Source organism: Nerophis ophidion, linkage group LG04, assembly GCF_033978795.1.
Source record: "Nerophis ophidion isolate RoL-2023_Sa linkage group LG04, RoL_Noph_v1.0, whole genome shotgun sequence".
Classification (NCBI taxonomy): Eukaryota; Metazoa; Chordata; class Actinopteri; order Syngnathiformes; family Syngnathidae; genus Nerophis; species Nerophis ophidion.
In genome coordinates, this window is record NC_084614.1 from 60,154,892 (window position 1) to 60,178,074 (window position 23,183).

At 38.0% G+C, this 23,183-nt stretch overlaps 1 protein-coding gene across 2 annotated transcripts in view; it reads left to right on the forward strand.

The window, feature by feature from the left end:
• The window catches only part of gabra1 (gamma-aminobutyric acid type A receptor subunit alpha1), a 92,515-nt gene that overhangs the window by 62,436 nt on the left and 6,896 nt on the right, over positions 1-23,183 (forward strand). For both annotated transcript variants that reach the window (XM_061898614.1, XM_061898615.1), the window contains exon 9: positions 20,150-20,352. In XM_061898614.1, the coding sequence (XP_061754598.1) occupies positions 20,150-20,352 (203 nt within the window). The remainder of the gene's footprint in view (positions 1-20,149; positions 20,353-23,183) is intronic.

Consider the following 23,183-nt stretch of genomic DNA (forward strand, 5'->3'; position numbering starts at 1 on the left):
CTTTGTAAAGTGAACGACTACATAAAAAGGTCAGATTTCAGAAAATAAAATCTGAACTTGACATCCTACCCTGCAGTGTTGTGAACACACTGTATTAAGCTTTAATGCTGCTAGCTTGCTCGTCCTTTCTAAGGTAACCGTGAAAACATAGACTGGACTTTCAGTATAGTAATGCGGGCGTTACTGATGCAACAGATTGGATTGGATAATAAGCACCGACCAAGGGTCTTCAAATGATTTATAGTCGTAGTGAATAAAGAGAGGTTATGCTGTTATTCATTTAAACTCATAGTCCTGCATATTTTTGTTAAAATGTTCTGCAATTGTTTGTAGGATAAAATAATAAATTAAAATCAGACCAAATTATTCAGGGGGTACTAAAGCATGGGCCACCCTAAAATAGGCCTAACAATGCCAATGGATCATCATGAAACGTGAACCTGTACCAAACAGGTCTCTACATCTTCAATGTTGATAAAGTCACAGCATATTTTGTGAAAAGTTCGATGGAACTGTAATGCACCAACTTCCCCACTAGGTAGAGCAACTACAGAGTAATCCTGCTTTCGTCCAACAAAGATAACATTTCAAAAAAAATAATGCATCTGCAATGACTTCACTCAGACAGCAGCCTCTCTGATAAAAAAAATTCCACAAGCTTAGCAAGGCTGTGTCAGAAACAGATTAACCGGGCGGACGTTATCTGCGCCGCATTTGATTCTTTGTCCGCTTGCCGTCAAACTCGTCCTTGCTGGAGGCGTGGGCAAATTGGTCTTGCTTGCCCTGACATTCATCACTCAAAACCTCAAAATGTACTCTTTTGACACGTTCCGAGGCATCTAGAACTCACCCAATAATCCATTTATAGTTTACATAAGTAAATGTAAAGTGACCTTGTAGCAGAGGATTGTTCTCTGAAATGAAACCTTGCATTAAAACCTTGTTAAAAAATTAAAAATAAAATGACATTCTGTTTTAATAGCATATCCATCATGACTAAAGTAGACTTCAGAAAAAAATATTAAAATTATCGGATCAATATTAATAGTACGAACCGTGAGCATTCATTTTTGGTTACAACAAGCTCTGATTCTGATTCTGATTCTGATTCTGATTCCAAATTCATAAAAACTCACGTGACTCTTACTAAAACACACCTGCTGTAAACAAATACGATATTGTTTATCATACAATGTCCTCCACACAAATGTTTTTCCTTTATTACATTCAAATACTACCTAGTGCCACAATGTCTTCCTAATAATTTTAACATACAAATGGAATTAGGACTTATTAAAAAAAATAATATATATATACTGTATATATATATATATATATATATATATATATATATATATATATATATATATATATATATATATATATATATATATATATATATATATATATATATATATAGATGCGATGAGGTGGCGAATTCTCCAGGGTGTACTCCGCCTTCCGCCAGATTGTAGCTGAGATAGGCACCAGCGCCCCCCTCGAGCCCAAAGGGAATAAGCAGTAGAAAATGGATTAATGGATGGATGGTTGGATATATAAATATATATATATATATATTTATATATATATATATATATATATATATATATATATATATATGTCTGTGTGTACATATTAGTTTACATGTATTTTCCCATTTTAATTTAATCAACATTTTATTGGCTTAAGCACAGTTAATTTTATTTTTATTTTTAAGTATTTTTAATTTGGATTGAATGTATTGGGATTTTTTTTTTATTGTAAATTAAAAGCGCTAACTCTAACCTCTTTGTAAATGGATGTCATTATAATGATATTTTACTAGCTCTGTATTGCATACAGTAAAGTGGCTAAGTATCACATATTTGATTTAGTCACTTGTTTATTTGTATTATTATTATTGATAGCTTACTATTATTTAATAATTAATATTATTTCAATAGTTTTTAATATTATTGTTATCACTAAAGCAACATTTCTATGAAACTCTAAATATCAGTAGATGTCATATTGATTGAAATATCTGTGTCAGGTTTGCCACTGACAGTTTGTTTGGGTTTTACTTTTTCCTCTGTGTGTGTTTAGTATTTCCGGTCCTTAGTTACTGTCAGCACCCTTATTTTGGTTCAGCTTCCTGTTTTTATCTCCCTGTGTGCTGTCTTCCCTCAGCTGCGGCTGATTGGCACCTGGCCACACCTGTGGTCAATCAGCCCGCTCCTATTTTACCTACTCTGTTCCTCCAGTCAGTGCTGGATTATTGATTTGTCGTTGCCACATGTCGCTCTTGTCGTTGCTACCCGTGGTGTCGATGTAATCGTTACAGCTACTACCTGTCATGCTACTATTGGTCCTTGTCGTCGTAGCGGTAAGCTGTTCCTGTTAGCTATTTGTAGTTTATTTTCTCCTGGCTCTTTTGTTTCGTGTTTTCTTGTCAGCCATTAGCTGTTTCCAGTGTTTCTACCCGCTAGCTTCCACGCTAAGTTCCTTTTTGTTTTCTAGCTCCCACTATATCTCCCTTAGTTTGTCATCCGCCCACGTGCGTGCTTTTTGTTTTTCTTGTTTAGTTTTAATAAATCATGTTTTCCTATCCAATGCCTGCCTCCATCTCTAAATCTTGGGGTTTGTCACCAAAAAACTCTGACAATCTGCACAGTGATAGATAAATAGCAGTAAAAACGGTCAGTATAACAAATGTGGTTTGAAAAAGAAAATGTAGGTTAAAAAATGACATAAAGTCATACAAACAGAACAAGAGCAAACACATCAGCCTGGTCTCACGGGTGCGCAGCAAGTACAAATTCACGATGCAAACACATTCATGCATCTAATTCAAGTAACTAACAACACTTTCTTCATATCTGCATTTTGTCCTGCCGTGGTAAGACAATGGAATGAATATATCTTGTTTCCATGGCAACTGAGCTACTCAAACAGTAAAATATACATGACTCCCTTTTGTGAGGACTTGTGTAATACCCAGCGGTGCTGCCTTTATCCTCTTCTGCAAAAAATGGAATGATTTAGTGAAAAACAGAGGATTAAGATTGATGACATTTTGTGGAAACTCACTGATCCACCCACCTGCCTGCACCGCCCCCCCACTACCACACACAAACTAGCATGCATATAAAGTACCAGTGCCCAACTTTAAACACATTGACCTTCCATCCATAGCATTTGGAGCGGATTGAATGGATGAGAGATGGCGCAGGTTTGTACCTGGCAGGACCATTAGCACATAGGATTCCTGGCACAGTAACTCAGCGTTGGCTGTGAGCCAAAGGAAAAATGCTTTGGCACCTTTTCTTCATGAGCTTTGACACCACCATGACTCTCTTAAGAAAGTGTGACAACAAGCTGGTGCTTTTATTCACATTGCACCTGTGTTACAACACAATATGAATTGCACCTCTAGCAGAGTCTCTTTACAGGCAGTAAAAAAAAATGTCTTTTTGTGAAATCGTGTCAAGGTAGGAGGCCTGAGATGAGACAACTTGGGTGCAGATATATAGGGGTTGATACCGAATTGTTACTCTTCCTACTATCGTATATCCTCAAAGAGAGGCCATAAATGCCGTGAATGGATTAGTCACAGGGGGACAGGCAATAGATGCAGCGATGCTGATATTTTCAAAAGTCATTATACAATAAATAACTATTTTTTTAAACTTGAATAATGATTTTGGAATGCGTGAGAACTTGAAAATTCTCTTTTACTACATATTCAGTTATAAACATATGTAACTTGGGCATGTATATCTGCTGCAGGTTTGAAAAGATGGATGATAACATGAATGTGCAGTGAACGAGTGTCTCTGTGGTGGTGCCCCGTTAAAATTGTTTCTAATCATATTTGTTTTTATATTGGTTTTTTTTATATTGGTTTTATATTTATTTATTTTTGGTTTTATTCAGTCATTGGTGGAGCATAATATTGTTTTTTTTTAATATTGTTTTTAACATGGCTGTGCAGCACTTTTGAAACGTTATTGTTGTTTAAATATGCTATATAAATAAAGTGGATTGGATTGGATTGGATAAATATGCGCGAGTGTCGTCCCGATATCAATATTTTAGTGCCGGTTCAGGTACCAAAATGTATTTCGATATTTTTCGGTAAGTTTCTTAACAAGGGGGACCACAAAAAAATGTCATTAATGGTTTTATTTTAACGAAAAATCTTACAATATATTAAAGATATGTTTCTTATTGCAATCAAAGAACAATTGTGCTTAAATAAAATAATGTAAAAAACTGGGGCGGTATAGCTTGGTTTGTAGAGCGGCCATGCCAGCAACTTGAGGGTTCCGGGTTCAATCCCCGCTCCCGCCATCTTAGTCACTGCTGTTGTGTCCTTGGGCAAGACACTTTACCAGTGACGTGCGGTGAGGTTCATGGCTGGTGAGGCACTGACTTCATCACAGTCAGATTTATAAACATACGAACCCTATAGAGTATCTTATTCACCATTTGATTGGCAGCAGTTAACGGGTTATGTTTAAAAGCTCATACCAGCATTCTTCCCTGCTTGGCACTCAGCATCAAGGGTTGGAATTGGGGGTTAAATCACCAAAAAAGATTCCCGGGCCGCTACTGCTCACTGCTCCCCTCACCTCCCAGGGGGTAAACAAGGGGATGGGTGAAATGCAGAGGGTAATTTCACCACACCTACTGTGTGTGTGACAATCATTGGTACTTTTACTTAATGTAGCAGGTACTTTAGCTAGTAGTAGAACGGCGTGGGGATGGCGTGGCACAGCGGAAGAGTGGCCATGCGCAACCCGAGGGTCTCTGGTTCAATCCCAACCTAGTACCAACCTCGTCACGTCCGTTGTGTCCTGAGCAAGACACTTCACCCTTACTCCTGAAGGGTGCTGGTTAGCGCCTTGCGTGGCAGCTCCCTCCATCAGTGTGTGAATGTGTGTGTGAATGGGTGAATGTGGAAGTAGTGTCAAAGCGCTTTGAGTACCTTGAAGGTAGAAAAGCGCTATACAAGTACAACCCATTTAAGTTTTCAATATTACTACACACTAATATTTGGGCTAATCATAAGTCTAGATTACAGCTCGGAGAGAGTAGGACAGACACAATTAAATACTTTAAATGATACTGGTGTTATTTAAAAATGTACAGTGCAACAACTAGTGGAAAGACATTAATAGGAATGGCCATTCAAAACAAAAGAAAAAAACAGAAAGGAATCTCAACAAAAAATGTTGGTTTAGTTCAGGTAATTCATAAAAAGTATTATTAAAATTTTTTCAAGTTTATAGGAGCCATATGAGACTGTTACCAGTCCATATGTGCATTCACAGTTCATACAGCCACACAGTGTTGTCACTATGACGTCATAGTGTAACCGCGCTTTACTGTAGCATAAAAAATGCAGATGGCCTTGAAACGCCACAATACTCAGTCACCATATTTAAGTACCCACAATAAATACTCGACATATATATAAATTCAATCGAATCAGAAACATTGGAGGAAACGGGATTCAAACCCGATGCTAACCGCCCATTGAAAATACATGGGTACGGCTAGTAGCTACTATTACCAAACAGATTGACTTACCAAGTCGGCGTAATATCTCAACATCGGCCCTGATGGTCGGCACCTATAAGTTTACAACTAGTTGTAAAATGTTGGACGGTTGTTTTTACAATATGCAGGCAAACAACAACTTTAAAACATACCGGCTTCAGATGTCCCCATGCAGGCCTAGCCGAGTAGGCAGGAATGATCTCTGGGATCACTAGCGCCCTCTACCGCCAAGAGGCCGGATTACCGCGAGCCTCAAACAGTGCGATCTTCGCAGGCGTTTTATGATTGCCCAGCACAAGAAATATGTTACACACATACAGTTGTTGACAAAATACACTGTACATTATATACCTCAGCTAACTAAATTGTGGAAATGTATAATATAATTCATATAGCAATACGGTCTCACTGCACAGCAGGCCAGCAGTTAGCCAGTCATTGCCATAGTGACCGGGAGGCTCAGCTGGCTGTGACTCACCGCAAGTCTCTGGTCAGTATCTCAACGGCAAATGTGAAAATTCAGCGATTTTGAATAAAAATAATCTAAAACTGGTGAAGTTAAATGGAAAATATCTTTATTGTATAATCACTGGATACATATAAAAATGTTTTCTTTTTTTTCTTTTTGCATTTATTTTCTTTTAATGATGGCAGGTGAGGCCATGCCTCACCGGCTTGTAGGAATCAGATAGCCTCTGTCCCGCTCCACCCCGGTATTAAGCACTGTATAACGGATAAACTACAGAAACCTCGAAAAAAAAAAAATAATAATAATTAAAAAATAAATATATATATATACAAACCGTGTTTCCATATCAGTTAGGAAATTGTGTTGGATGTAAATATAAACGGAATACAATGATTTGCAAATCCTTTTCAACCCATATTCAATTGAATACGCTACAAAAATAAGATATTTGATGTACAAACTCATAAACTTTATTTTTTTTTTGTAAATAATAATTAACTTCGAATTTCATGGCTGCAACACGTGCCAAAGTAGTTGGGAAAGGGCATGTTCACCACTGTGTTACATCACCTTTTCTTTTAACAACACTCAATAAATGTTAGGGAACTGAGGATACTAATTGTTGAAGCTTTGAAAGTGGAATTCTTTCCCATTCTTGTTTTATGTAGAGCTTCAGTCGTTCAACAGCCCGGGGTCTCCGCTGTTGTATTTCACGCTTCATAATGCGCCACACATTTTCGATGGGAGACATGTCTGAACTGCAGGCGGGCCAGGAAAGTACCCGCACTCTTTTATTACGAAGCCACGCTGTTGTAACACGTGGCTTGGCATTGTTTTGCTGAAATAAACAGGGGCGTCCACGATAACGTTGCTTGGATGACAACATAAGTTGCTCCAAAACCTGTGTGGACCATTCAGCATTAATGGTGCCTTCACAGATTTGTAAGTTACCCATGCCTTGGACACTAATACACCCCTATACCATCACAGATGCTGGCTTTCGAACTTTGCGCCTATAACAATCCGGATGGTTATTTTCCTCTTTGTTCTGGAGGACACCACGTACACAGTTTCCAAATATAATTTGAAATGTGGACTCATCAGACCACAGAACACTTTTCCACTTTGCATCAGTCCATCTTAGATGAGCTCGGGCCTAGCAAAGCCAGCGGCGTTCTTTGGTGTTGTTGATAAATGGGTTTCGCTTTGCATAGCAGAGTTTTAACTTGCACTTACAGATGTAGCAACCAACTGTAGTTACTGACAGTGGTTTTATGAAGTGTTCCTGAGCAAATGTGGTGATATCTTTTAGACAATGATGTCATTTTTGATGTGGTACGGCCTGAGGGATCAAAGGTCCGTGTTATCATCACTTACGTGCAGTGATTTCTCTAGATTCTCTTACGGACCGAAGATGGTAAAATCCCTAAATTCCTTGCAATAGCTTGTTGAGAAATGTTGTTCTAAAGCTGTTTGACAAAAAACAAAAACATTTTTATCAGTTTGAACATCAAATATGTTGTCTTTGTAGCATATTCAACTGAATATGGGTTGAAAATGATTTGCAAATCCTTGTATTCCGTTTATATTTACATCTAACACAATTTCCCAACTCAAATGAAAATGGGGTTTGTATATCAGAATCAGAATCAGAATAATTTTTATTTGTCCGTTCCAACATGTACAAGACACATCAGAACTGAAATTACATTTTCGGCACAGTCCCGCTAAGAGCAGACACACGTTACGGGGGGGGACAAGACGAGACCGCCGACGGATCAGCCGGTTACAGCGCTCCTTAAAAAGATAAGAAAAGGGTGACATTAGGAAAGGGGGGGAGTAAAAAAATAACTGTCCAAGGTTAGACCCTCAGCAGAGGTCTAGTCTGAGTCCAAGGAAAAAACCTCACATAGCATGGCACACATTAAACATACATATATCACACCAACTTGCAACAGCGGAAGGGGTGGGTTTGCGCAGGCCCGCTGTTCGCTCTGTAGCGCCGCTCGGCCATTTCACAACCCCAGAGGAGATAAGCTTTGGTGAGGGTGTTGATTTAAGGGTCGGGGTCATGTGTGTGCGTATGCCCAATTAACTCGGGAGAGGTGAAGTGTTTTTGTTTGGCTGAGGCCGATAAAGTTCGGCTACAGATGTTGTTGACAAAAAGGAAGGTCAAAAGCGTCTATCTTTGAGAAGTCTTCAGGAGATTTTCTTCAGAACAGCCTGCTCCATGGCAAGGCCATTCAGGGAGTCCAAATTGTAGATAAAAAGTTGTTTTCCTTCGAGAAGACAACATTTTGACTTGTCTTCTCTGCTTGTCCATGCTGGACCTCTTTTAGTTCCAATTAATTATTCCTTCTCTGCAAACTTTTCCAAGATGAGATCCATTTTGGAATTCAACTCAGAAATCGCACAAGTCTGTGTTCCCACAGCCCGACCCAATCCTTCCATTGCGTTGAACAGCCGTTGGGCTCCTTGAGTGGCTGCCATCGTCTTCCGAATTTGTCGATACACCAGAGCAATGCCTAGCCCAATCAGCAAGTGCCCCGTGATCACAGCTCCAAATAGGTAGATGTCTTCGACGTCCTAGATGGAAAGAGCTGAGAGGCACATGATCCTCCATGAGTTCCAGGAGTCCCGCATGTAACCCGCAGCGATGGTTCCATCAGGGCAGCCAGGCTCCCCCGAACCTCTTTTTCTTGTCGAAAAGACTGTGTCAATAGCGTCAAGAGTCCAGCTGATCATGTTCATATTGAAATTTGGATTAGAGGACAGCGCAAAGAAAGAGGCTTTTAAAAAGTTCAGACAAGGACAAAGACAAATAGAGCAAGCAGGGAGGGAGGGAACGGAGAATGCGACCGCCCTCACCAGAGGCTAGGATGAAAAAAAAAATATATATATATATATATATATATATATATATATAGCTCATAAAACAGAAATGTATATGATAAAATGTAGCTATAAGCTGGAGGTGGGTGTCTATAAAGGTGTTAGACATTGGCGGAAGTCCATTCTATTTGCAGACCCAACGATGGTACATAACAGATTAAATAAATGCCCCATCACCGGGCACATTTTTAAAAAATCGGTAGGCGTTACACTCCTCCTCTTTAAGCAATAGCCTTTGTTAGCCTGCAATGGCTGCATTGGTAATTAGGAAAGAGGAAAATAATTGTTCAGTCTCACATGACTGAAGGCCCTGAGGATGCTGAGTGAAACGCTGCAGTGCTGAGTCAGGGATTCTAACCCTCTTGATGTCATTTGCCCAAACTTTACCACACGGAAGATGGCTTACTTTTGAAATTCCTAACCTATCCTATTACTTATTACGAAAATAATATGGACAATAATATTTGTATTTCTTATTAAGACAAGAATTATGACCAAAAATGAAGGAAAGACAGGAGAAAAACATACGTCAGAACAAAAATAAATACATAACTTTAGCTTAATTCCCCCCATTGATTCCTAATGAACGTGAGAAATGCATGATCACGCACCCATGTACCAGTTATGCAAATGACCTAAATCCATCAGAGGGCTCCCTGTTCCGTTGCGGTTCATGAGTGACTAATCATTAATTTGGCTCTGACCAATAAGAACACTGACATCACACATTATGCTTCATGTCCCTGAAAAAAGCAAAAGTAATAAAAAAAATTATACTTTTTTTTTTCTTTCTAGCAGCGTTGGAGGATGAGGAGTTTGTGATTCATCTTTTTTTTTTTCTTTTACTGCTTCGTTTTTGATATACAAATTAAAACCATGTTCCTAAGCACAGGAAATGAAGTACAAGGCCATTTTAATGGAATTGTAAAGTTAAAGTTTAAGTACCAATGATTGTCACACACACACTAGGTCAGTGGTTCTTAACCTGGGTTCGATCGAACCTTGGGGGTTCAGTGAGTCGGCCTTTGGGGTTTGGCGGAGCGTCCGCCGTGGAGGTCAACACAAACCGACTCATCGTGTAAATACGTGAACCAGAACCTAAACAAGTTAAAAAACTTATTGGGGTGTTACCATTTAGTGGTCAATTGTACGGAATATGTACTGTACTGTGCAATCTACTAATAAAAGTTTCAATCAATCAATCAATAAATAAAAACTTCTCCCTATCGCTGTATTGTAGACACCCCCAAACAATGTTCCCTCTAATTTTCCATCTGATTCGCAGGTGTGTAGTTTGTTGTGAGTTCATGCACTGTGTTGGTTTAGTTCTTAGAACAAGATGATGTTCATGCACGGTTCATTTTGTGCACCAGTAAAATAAAAAACATATAACTTTGTCTTGAATTTGAGAAAAAAAACTAAAAAAGGGGGGAATAAGCGGTAGAAATTAGATAAACTAAAGAAGGGTTCTGTGAATGCGCATATGAAACTGGTGGGGTTCGGTACCTCCAACCTTGTTAAGAACCACTGCACTAGGTGCTGGTTAGCGCCTTGCATGGCAGCTCCCTCCATCAGTGTGTGAATGTGTGTGTGAATGGGTGAATGTGGAAGTAGTGTCAAAGCGCTTTGAGTACCTTGAAGGTAGAAAAGCTCTATACAAGTACAACCCATTTACCATTCAATGTTGTCTGTCCGTCTGTGTTTGCCCTGAAATTAGGTGGCAACTTGTCCAGAGTGTACATCGCCTTCCACCCACCGTGACCTCGAAAGGGACAAGCGGTGGGTAATGGATGGATGGATGTTGTGGGCCCGAAATGGCCTCCAATACACCATTGTATAACCTAAATAAAAAATAACCAAATGCAATTTTGGGACATAATTTAGTGTTTTCGGGGCATAACTCACATCATCAAAAGGACAAGCATTCTGTAAAAAGGCTTACAAAGATGAGTAATATTTCATACAGAAAAGTACTTAATATAATTAACTGAGTTTAAATAGTAGGATGATATACACAAGTCATGTAATAACATTAGTACGGCTTTTAATGGGAAATATTTGGGCGGTATAGCTTGGTGTTAGAGTGGCCGTGCCAGCAACTTGGGGGTTGCAGGTTCGATTCCCGCTTCTGCCGTCCTAGTCACTGCCGTTGTGTCCTTGGGCAAGACACTTTACCCACCTGCTCCCAGTGCCACCCACACTGGTTTTAAATGTAACTTAGATATTGGGTTTCACTATGTAAAGCGCTTTGAGTCATTAGAGAAAAGCGCTATATAAATATAATTCACTTCACATCACAATATTAAAAAAAAGAAAAACTTTTAACATCTTGCAAGCTGTGAAGTGAACGGAACACAATCTTTTGTTTTCAGTGCACAAGACAAAATCAGGTACACTAGTCAAATTGAATTAAAACTCAAAAGAGTGTCTTTAAAAATCCCCGTAGCATAATCATTTCAACGGCGAATATGCCTGTATGCATCTGAATGAATGAATGAAGGCTTAACCCTAATACTTGTGAGGGGAGCATACATGCAGGAAATCCCTTTGTGTGCATGCCATGTAGCGGGCGTGTGCACACGTACAACATGTGTATTGGAGGTGTCAGTATGTCATGTTTTATATTTCTCCCCCCATACATGCCATCTGCTCCCGTCATGAAACGGGTAGATGGCTTTGCTGCCGAGGCTGCTGTTAGTTTCAGTGTAAACATCTGCACTAGCCTATTGTCATCATATACTCCTTTGATTGGCTGTGGAGTTTGCATAGCCCGCTGACTGATAGGCTTGTTGGGTGCAATCAGTGGATAACAGCAATGCAGCACCTGCTTCTCAGCCCACTTTTCTTGCATTCGGTTGGCAGTACGAGCCTATTTTCCCTTCATGCTATTAGTCAGCCGCACAATCCCTGAGGAAAACTGCATGTTCCAGCTGCATCTAGGGAGATATCTACCTTTGCCAGTCTATTCAAAGAACACGCTGCAAGACTGCACATCTGCTTGGATAAATGAATACAAATGGTCTGCATTTCCAATGCTGAGAACTACTTTGGCAGAGTACTGTAAGCCAGGGATTCGTATGAGATGTGATCTGCAGACTAATGGCTATTAAACACCAACACAGAAGACGGGAAACTGAAAGGATGTTGTGAAGATTTTTTAAGTGCAAACCTTTCATTTGAAGTATGGTTAGGTGACCAAAGCCCTAAGGCACAGATGTCAATCTCATCCGAATCGCGGCACCATTTGAAAATCAAAGTGTATCGAGCAAAACCACCCAATATATCTCAAACATGACATCAAGTTCGGCTTATGTCCAGCTCATTATAAATGCGTGGTGGTCAAGCCAGCGTCGGTTCTTAATGAGCACTAGTCGACATTTCGCCTTTCTGGAAGAAAAATGCCCTATGCTTGCGTTGTTTTCGGCTGTATGAACCGTTCAAATCGAATCACAAAAAGGACAAACGTTTCTTCAGAGTTTCCCCGAGAGGTATTAAAGAAGGGCGGAAGAATACAATATTTTTTCAAAAAACTTAGAGAAAAGCGGGACACACTCCAATCCAAGGGAGCAGAGCCAAAGAATGCACAAGTTTGCAGTGATCACTTCATTGAAGGTTTGTTTGATATATTTTTAACGTGTATTATTTCTCATTCAAGTATTATATTGATATTATCTGTGTTTCTTTGTGTTTCGAAAATCATCAACTTGGCGTGTGTGAATAAAAAAAGGCGAATGTGAGCAAACCGAAAAGAGTTAAGCTTTTATCAAAGGCAGCAATCATAAATGAAGCTTTCAGCACATACACAATGTTGACATCTATAGGTATATTTTGATAAAGACGGGGAAAATCACGATTTTCGGCAAGGCAACAAACATGGCGGTAGAGGCTGAGTTAAATCATTAAATGCAACCTTACCCGAGCAAAAACCATGCATATGGCATAAGTCTGGCATAAGTCTTGATACATATTTACTTGACCCGCTAAGAAGTTTTAGACCTCCATGGTTTTCCAAATTTTCTTTTTTTTCGCTGTGTAAAATTATGTCTGGAGCACCAAGTAGTTTGACATGTCTGGAAACTCCATTGACGGATAATACTTGATATCACTCGACACATTTTTTTTTTTTATATATATATAATGTAAAAGTAAAAGAGAAACTGGAAATTATGATGTACAATGTTGTATGCTTGCATGTTCGAAATAAACTCAAACTCAACTCAACTCAACTCAAGTATAGGGATCTATTCCATTGTGTAGTTTGACTTTTTGCTCGTATCTAGGTTTTGCAAAAAGATCTAGACCCCTTACGCACTCAGTAAGTTTGCTACTGTATTTTAATGGTCATTTCACTCAGTAAGTTTGCTACTGTATTTTAATGGTCATTTCAGTTCATTTCAGTTTCAGTTTATTTCGAACATGCAGACAATACAATGTAATGGATCACACATTTCCAGTTGTTTCATTTCAGCATGTCCTAAAAGGAGTAGGTGTTATGATCAACTGCCCGGATCATACCATATTCTAGTTTGTTCCGTTTTTGTATCATATTCTGTTAGTGTTTTGACTTCCTTAGTTCCTGTTTGTTCTGTCACCCATCCATCCTGTTTGTTCTGTCACCATGGTTGATTATTTTCACCTGCCACAGTTTCCAGGCGCACCTGTTTTTGCTAATCACCGTCCTTATTTAAGCCTGCCTTTTCTGTTCATTCATTCTCGCTTCCTACTTTGTGTTACACGCAGTTTGTGTTTCGCAACAGTAACGACTCTGATTCCCATGTTTTCACTTGCTAGCTTTCGCGCTATGCTTTTGTTTTCCTCTAGCTCCCATGCTAGTAGTTTTCTTTTTTGCCTTTTGTGCCTCGTGCATGTTTTTCTGTTTCTTAGTCTGTTTTATTTATTAATAAATCAGTATTTCTTACCTCCACGCTGTGTCCGTTGCCCGACTGCATCCTTGAAAGAACGCCTCCGCATCACCAAGCGTTACAGTAGGAAGAAGCAGAGCTTATTTATTCCTACCCCTTTCCATACCATAGCTATTTTATCCTATTTCCTTTTTCTCTGTAACAGAACAGTGAACAAATACATATTACATAAATAGCATACCATAGTAGGCGAACAAATATTAAAAACATTAATAATCTTTGTCTCAATAAAAAAAAGGAAAAAAAAAGGATTCAAGATGTTCATCATGATTATTGTTCTGTGTACTTTGTGAACATTTGTAGTTTGAACCGTCTCTTAAACTAAATCATATTGGTGCTTTGTTTGATTTCTTTGGTTAATTTATTCTATAATTTGATTCCACATACTGATATGCCAAAGGCTTTAAAGTGTTGTTTGACCATACAAATGTTTTAATTGAGATTTTCATCTAAGGTTATATGGCCCCTCTTTTTTTGAGAAGAATTGTTGTACATTCTTGAGTAGCAGGTTACAGTTTGCTTTATACAAAATGTTATCTGTTTGCAAATGCACCAAATCGTTGAAATTCTATAATTGTGATTTAACACATAAAGGGTTTGTATTTTCTCTATATCCAACATTATATATTATTCTAATTAATCTTTTTTCTAACACAGTTAGTGAATGAAGCGCACATTTGTAGTTGTTTCCCCATATTTCTACACAATAACTCAGATGTGGTAACACTAGCGAGCAGTAAAGAATATGAAGTGATTTTTGGTCTAGAACATGTTTAGCTTTATTATGTTGGCCAGAGTGTTTTCTGAGGTGGTACTTGGTGAAAAAAGTTTGTGAACCACTGATATACAAATTTAACAGGATGCCACAGTGGTTTTAATAGGATGCATTACACTAAATAGTAGGGCTGTAAATCTTTGGGTGTCCCACAATTCCATTCAATATCGATTCTTGGGGTCCCGATTCGATAATATATCGATTTTTTCGATTCGATTTGATTCTCGATTCAAAAACGATATTTTTCCGATTCAAAACGATTCTGTATTCATTCAATACATAGGATTTCAGCAAGCTCTATACCCCAGTCTGCTGACATGCCAGCAGAGTAGTAGATTTAAAAAAAAAAAAAAAAGCTTTTTATAATTGTAAAGGACAGTGTTTTATCAACTGATTGCAATAATGTCAATTTGTTTTAACTATTAAACAAACCAAAAATATGACTTATTTTATCTTTGTGAAAACATTGGACACAGTGTGTTGTCAAGCTTATGAGATGCGATGCAAGTGTAAGCCACTGTGACACTATTGTTCTTTTTTATTATTTTTATAAATGTCTAATGATAATGTCAGTGAGGGATTTGTAATCACTGCTATGCTGAAATTATAATTAATATTGATACTGTTGTTGATAATATTCATTTTTGTTTCATTACTTTTGGTTTGTTCTGTGTCGTGTTTGTCTCCTCCCAATTGCTCTGTTTATTGCAGTTCGGAGTGTTGCTGGGTCAGGTTTGGTTTTGGAATTGGATTGCATTGTTATGGTATTGCTGTGTAGTGGTTTGTTGGATTGATAAAAAAAAAAAATAATAAAACAAAATTTAAATTTAAAAAATCGATTTTTTTAAAATGAGAATCGATTCTGAATCGCACTACGTAAACGATTCGATTCGTATTCGAATCCATTTTTTCCCACACCCTCACTAAATAGTGTTACAGACAGGTATCTACATTAACTATATGATTTGTCTATGTTACGGACGGGACCAAAAAAAAAAGCATAAATAAATATTCTTACCAAAGGTGTCAGGTAACCACCAACAATAGCGGTAATTTAATTGTACATGACTAAAAACGACAACACTTGAACAAATAAACCCTGTCCGTACAAAATAAGACATTGAAAATCTAGGATAATACCATCAAAATGGATATATGTAATAGTAGCAATCTTGCTCGTAAACACTTGCCCCGTACCCCTCCGGATTCTGCAGAAGACTCACAAAAATTACCTTTGGGAGGGCGTGGCTCAGATATTAGACCAACCGCGCCAGAAACTGGAAGGTTCCACGTTTGATTCCAGCGTCCACCATCCTAGTCATGGCTGATGCGCGCTTGGTCAAGACACTTCACCCACCTTGCTCCCAATGACCCTCACACTGGTGTATGGATGTGAATAAACGAGTGGTCGGAGGGGCCAATCGGCAGCCACACTTCTATCAGTTAAACCCGTTGGCAGCGAGGAGATTTTTTCTACAAATGCAACCTACCACCATCTTTGTGCAAATGTGGAGTGAATGAATGATGGGTTCTTAGTTCTCTGTCCAGAAGAGCACTATAACTAATCTTGTATTATTAATATTGTTTTTACCGTCAATAGACATCACGACTAAAGTTTTTTTTTTTTTTATATGTAAATTAGAAACGACAAGGAGGTGATTGATCTACATACACTTAATAAGACGAGCAACAACAGCCAACAATGTGTCAGGTTCATTGATTCATGTTCGGCCAGCGGTCTAAAGTGTGATTTTAATTGTGGTTCCCTGGAGTGATGGGTACCAATTTTGGTACCTTAATAGGCCCTGACCGAATTCTATCTGTACTACTGGGAACCAAGTCGCGTAAAATCAAACTGTACCATATTTTTGACACCTTTCTTACAATTGCCGTCACATCCGGTTACAGACTAAACACCGGCTCAAACACTAAGCGGACAAACAAGGACGCAAGGAGAACTCAGAGAGGACTCATTTTGTCTGCTTTTAGGTAATGTTGCAATTTTCCATTGCCAACAAAGCAAGTATGCCAATAGAAAACACTCAAAGGGGCGGTATAGCTCAGTTGGTAGAGTGGCCGTGTCAGCAACTTGAGGGTTGCAGGTTCGATCCCAGCATCTGCCATCCGAGTCTCTGCCGTTGTGTCCTTGTGCAAGACACTTTACCCACCTGCTCCCAGTGCCTCCCACACTGGTTTAAATGTAACTTTGATATTGGGTTTCACTATGTAAAGCGCTTTGAGTCACTAAAGAAAAGTTCTATACAAATATAATTCACTTAACTTCACTTCCCCTTGTGGATCATTAAAGTTTGTCTAAGTTCACAAAGGCATAGTAAGACACCAATTTTCCAAAATGCGCTAGTTCGATACAAATTAACATTGGCTGCTTCATGAACAGGTGAAGCTCAGACAATTAGAATATGGTGAAAACACTTTTTTATACCAGCAATTAGATTTACAAGGTGGAACTAATATATAACAAAGGCCCATAACACCCATCCATCCATCCATTTTCTACCGCTTGTTCCTTTAGGGGTGGCGGGGGGTGCTGGAGCCTATTACAGCTACATTTGGACGAAACAGTGTCCACACCCTGGACAAGTCGAGGCCCATAACATGCAATTCAATGTATTTCAAGAATTCTTTTGATATTTTGATGATTATGGCTTAACGCCTATGAAAACCTCAAATTGAAATATCGTAGAATTTGTGGTTTTCAAAAACTGTAAAAAATGTCACATACAAGCTTGACCTAAAGGAATATTTCACTTTGTATTTATTACATTTAAAGCACATGTTTAATTTCCATTTGAATTTTAATTGCTGAAATGAACAGACTTTTACACAATATCGATTTTTTGGTTTGCATTTCACCTCTACATGCTACTGATTGACATTAGCAATTTTACGTAGCCATTTCAACACATGTACATTTTGCAAGGAATACTACAACAAAGATGCACATTACAATCAAACAACTGGTGTGCATTAGACAAATACTTACAGTATTGACATTCTTTAGAGCTCAACATAACACTAGCTACCTACCCCCTGACTAGGCAACCAAAGTTAGCCTGTAGACTATTGCCGTCTTATGTCTTACTTATATTATATATATATATATATATATTACTTATATATATATTATACAAGTACAACCCATACTTATATACTTATATACTCCATCCATCCATCCATTTCTACCGCTTATTTCCCTTTGGGGTCGCGGGGGGCGCTGGCGCCTATCTCAGCTACAACCGGGCGGAAGGCGGGGTACACCCTGGACAAGTCACCACCTCATACTTATGTATATAAAAGTAAAAGTAAATGCATCTCTATATTCCTTCAAAACCGCTCTAAAACAACACCTCCAGGCAATTTCAACCCTTTACTAATACCCTCCTCCATTCACATCCCATCTCCCCGGATTGTAAATAACCTAATGTAAATAATAAAATGTATTTCTAATGTATATACTTACTATCTGAACTCACTATGTTTTCTGCTCACTGTGCATATCCTACCAAGTAAGACCTACACTGTTTCAATGTCCATTTCTCTGTTGATGCAATTGTTGATGACTGAAGTACTGATATCAACCAAAGCTCCTCATTCCACCCGCCGGATTGTAAATAATATAAATAATTCAATGTATATACCATGATGATTAACCTGTGTGATGACTGTATTATGCTGATAGTATATATTTGTACCATGAATTGATTAACGTGGAACCCGACTTAAACAAGTTGTGAAACTTATTCGGGTGTTACCATTTAGTGGTCAATTGTACGGAATATGTACTGAACTGTGCAATCTACTAATAAAAGTTTCAATAAATCAATCAATCAATGTTTTGGAATTGCAACTGCATGCAAAGTGTCCTTTATAATACTTTCAAATGAGACTCACAAGAGCAAGAAGTCAAACTATTACAACTGGACAACACAGTTGTCATTGTTAACTCACTGGTAAATGTTTAATTAAAAACAAGATCATATTATCAAACAAATCAACATTTAAATTCCCCATGAACATACACAAAAGTACCAAAAATTGATACCGTTGAGTACCGATACCTATTACCATGTATTTGGTACAGTATTGGTTCAAATGTGAAAGGTAACTATCCCTAATCTCCAGAGTGTTTGAGTTTGACAATCTTGCTTTAGGTCAAGCATCAATTTATTGGATTTCGAAATAATCTTTCTCATAAGAAACAATAAAAATTAAAATAATATGTTCCAGGGTCTATCTGTTGCGATCCTAAAACTTTATTTAACATTCAAATTGTGCAACCCTTCAGGCATTAGGCTGTCTTCGTGTTATGTATACAATAAAAGCGATGCAAGCTACAAAGTTTTTCTGGTGTATGCTCTAGTAGAGGGGTAGGGAACCTATGGCTCTGGAGTCAGATCCGGCTCTTTTGATGACTGCATGGGGCTCTCAGATTAATTTTAGCTGACATTGCTTAACACGATAAGTAATAAATAATTCCGCTGATAATCACAGTGTCAAAAATAACGTTCAAATTACAAAACATTCACATGCATTTTAATCCAACCATCTATTTTCTTTCGCACATGTTCAAGAAGTCACATTATTGGTAAGAAGTGATATATATTTATTATTGGTTAGCTTTAATAACAGTGTTATTAAAAAGAATAAGAGACTTATTATACCGTATTTTTTGGACTATAAGTCACAGTTTTTTTTCATAGTTTGGCCAGGGGTGCGACTTATACTCATGAGTGACTTATGTATGAAATGATTAATACGTTACCGTAAAATATCCAATAATATTATTTAGCTCATTCACGTAAGAGACTAGATGTATAAGATTTCATGGGATTTATCGATTAGGAGTGACAGATTGTTTGGTAAACGTATAGCACGTTCTATATGTTATGGTTATTTGAATGACTCTTACCATGATATGTTACGTTAACATACCAGGCATCTTCTCAGTTGGTTATTTATGCGTCATATATTCAGCCTGTTGTTCACTATTCTTTATTTTAAATTGCCTTTCAAATGTCTATTCTTGGTGTTGGGTTTTAGTAAAAATAAATGTCCCCAAAAAATGCGAATTATACTCCAATGCGACTTATATATGTTTTGTTCTTTCTTTATCATGCATTTTCGGCTGGTGCGATCTATACTCCGGAGCGACTTATACTCCGAAAAATATGGTACTCTAAAAATGTTGGTCTTAAAAATGCACACATTTAGTTGTATTCAGTGTTAAAAAATATTATATGGCTCTCACGGAAATACATTTTGAAATATTTGGCTTTCATGGCTCTCTCACCCAAAAAGGTTCTCGACCCCTGCTCTAGTGCGTTGTGTAAACCTGAATCCTGACATCTTAGGAGCAACTCAAGGCTTTAAGACCACTGCACTTAACTCTCATTGGCTGGGGGGAGTCCACCGTCGCCGTTTCGAATTGAATGGGCAGACTTGAACTGTTTTTTTCTGAAAATGTTGTTCAAATTGGAGCCCTTCAGGGAAATCACTTTAATTGTTATGTGCCTTGTTTTCCTGTAGGAGTGACGACTGTCCTGACCATGACGACTCTCAGTATCAGCGCCAGGAACTCCTTGCCCAAAGTGGCCTACGCCACTGCTATGGATTGGTTCATCGCTGTGTGCTACGCCTTTGTCTTCTCGGCCCTCATTGAGTTTGCCACAGTCAACTACTTCACCAAGCGAGGTTACGCCTGGGATGGAAAAAGTGTGGTGCCAGAGAAGGTATTTTTGAGGGATTTATTTTGGCCAAGGAACACATTGAGCTGATTGAATCATAGGAGCTAATGCATTGCATGTGATGTCATATTCTTCCTCATCTCTGGAATTGAATGTCTATTTCAGCAATATGTTCTATTTTAGGCCTGTATGGCTTTTCCAGCATACAGTATGTGTCCACACCAGAAAGGACCCATCATACGTTTTGCACATGGGGGGGCCGTTAGCACTTAACCGTTGTGGTTTCTGCACCGGGCGCGGAGCATTCCGTTGTCATGTCATGGAAAATTCAATTTGTGTAACATGACGTGAACATTAATAGTTTAGTGTTCATCTTGTGGTTTCTGCTCCACTTGTCTGTGTGCCGCGTTTAGCAGTGCAACGCTGCTCCCAAAGACTTATGTTTATTTATTTTACGGGCTTATTGATTCCTATGAATTGTTAGGTTGCTGCTAAAGTTGTCTGCAAGGATTTCTATTCGTCTTCCCATTACTCACTTTCCCCATTGTTAACTGTGCATGTATTTTTTTGTGTAACATTTTAATAATCTCATCAACAAATACAAATAAAAGAATGATTTAATTTCAGAAAATTAAGTTAAAGATAACATAAAGTTAAAGTTCAGTTAAAGTACCAATGATTGTCACACACAGACTATGTGTGGTGAAATTTGTCCTCTACATTTGACCCATCCCCTTGTTCACCCTGTGGGAGGTGAGGGGAGCGGTGAACAGCAGCGGTGGCCACGCCCAGGAATCATTATTGGTGATTTAACCCCCAATTGCAACCCTTGATGCCGAGTGAGTAGGCCTAGTGGTTATGAAATACGTAAAATGATATGTAAAATCCTCAAAATAAGAAATATTCAATAAGGTGTAACGTGACAGTATGTGTGTTACATTGCATACACACTTGAACTACATTTAGTATTAAAACATGAACATAGTACATATGACAAAATATGTATTATACATATGATACTGTAATGGTAGTCATTTTGACTTCAAAGGAATATTATTCAACAAAATACTGTACGATATGAACTCTGCTGACAACATCCACCATGACAATTTGAATGTTCATGTTTTGTGGCATTCTTGACAAACTATTCCACATATTTGTTTTTTTCTAGATACCGTACCCTGACGTAATTCATGACATCAAATTGAATTGCAAAGTTTTGTGCATTTTTACAGACATTTCCTGAAAAAATTAAGAGTGGAGTTTAACTTCGGAAAGCGCAATATGCTACTGCATTTTTTTTTAAATCTCTAAAGGCATTTATTAAACCCTAATTTATTAAAAAAAAGTTGAGTTCTAAATTGTACAAACAGTGTAAGACTTTGCACAAAATATCCTGACGTTATGCATGACAGAAATTTGAATGTATCACCTTGTTTTTCTCTGCACTCTTCTGAATTGACTTCTAAAATTTTAAAAACGCAAAGTTGGATGCTCGATATGCTACCGTCATGCATGACAGAAATTTCCAAAGCAAAATTTATAAATGTTGTGCAACTTTAAAAGGCATATTCCTTCCAAATGGTGTTTGAGTTCTGCAGGGTTTCCCCTTGATGTATTTAATGTCAGTGTTGTGCCACCACAACATATTAGCTACCAAATCTTGAAAATAAGGATTTTATTTTTTATTTTCACGTGAAACAAAATCAAATAATATATCATATTTTCTGGACTACATTGCGCACTGGGATACAAGAAACACCCACTAAATTTTTGAAAAATTGAAAAAAATATTTTCATGTATTAGCTGTACTGGACTATAAGCCACAGATATATACTGTAAGTTGCAAAACAAGTTATATACACAGTAAGCTTGTGTAAATGTTTATGTACATGCATTACTAGTTTCTAAACGGTGCTTGTAACACGGCAGTAAAACAAACGATCAAACAAAGTAGAAGTCATCGTCATGGACCCACGATAGAAAATCCATGCATCTTAGCAAATAATGTGATGTCATATTGACCTCGCCCCTAGTCACGCCCCCACAGTCACAGATATCTTGGCGATGTAGAGGAAACGATGTTCTAAATTGTACGAACTTCACTGGGGCTACATTCCACACAAAATGCTGACATCATGCATATTGACAATTTGACTTCCGAAGTTTTGTGCAAATTCAGAAACATGTTTTCTTTCAAACTTTAGTCAACCTTGAAATGCACCTACAATGATTGACTATAACAAAGTCACTGAGAAAGATTTGTTATTGTCGACGAGTCGCTTTGTAGAATTTCTATTGATAGACTGCCTAGAACAGGGGTCGGGAACCTTTTTGGCTGAGAGAGCCATTAAAGCCAAATATTTTAAAATGCATTTCCGTGAGAGCCATATACTTTTTTTAACACAGAATACAGCTGTCAGGTTCAAACAGTGATGAGATCTATTAAACAGACAAGAAGCAAGGAATTAAATAGAGACTGGATTCAATTTAGCTCAATGAGGAGAAACCCGTAGACCTGTACTCTAGTACAATGTCGTCCCACGCTATGACAAGAGAATTCTACGTCTCCTCTTTCATTTTGACTTTCCCAGATTACAACAACTAAATGCGTTCATCTATTATTCTTTTTAATAACATTGTTTTTCTGAAGCTAACCAATTTTAAATATTTTTGACTTCTTGAACAGGTGCAGTAGAAACGGATAGATGGATTCAAATGCATGAGAATGTTTTATATTTTGAACGTTATTTTTAACACTGTGATTACCAGCGGAATTATTAATTACTTATCGTGTTAAGCAACGTCAGCTAAGATTTATCTAAGAGCCAGATGCAGTCATCAAAAGAGCCACATCTGGCTCGAGAGCCATAGG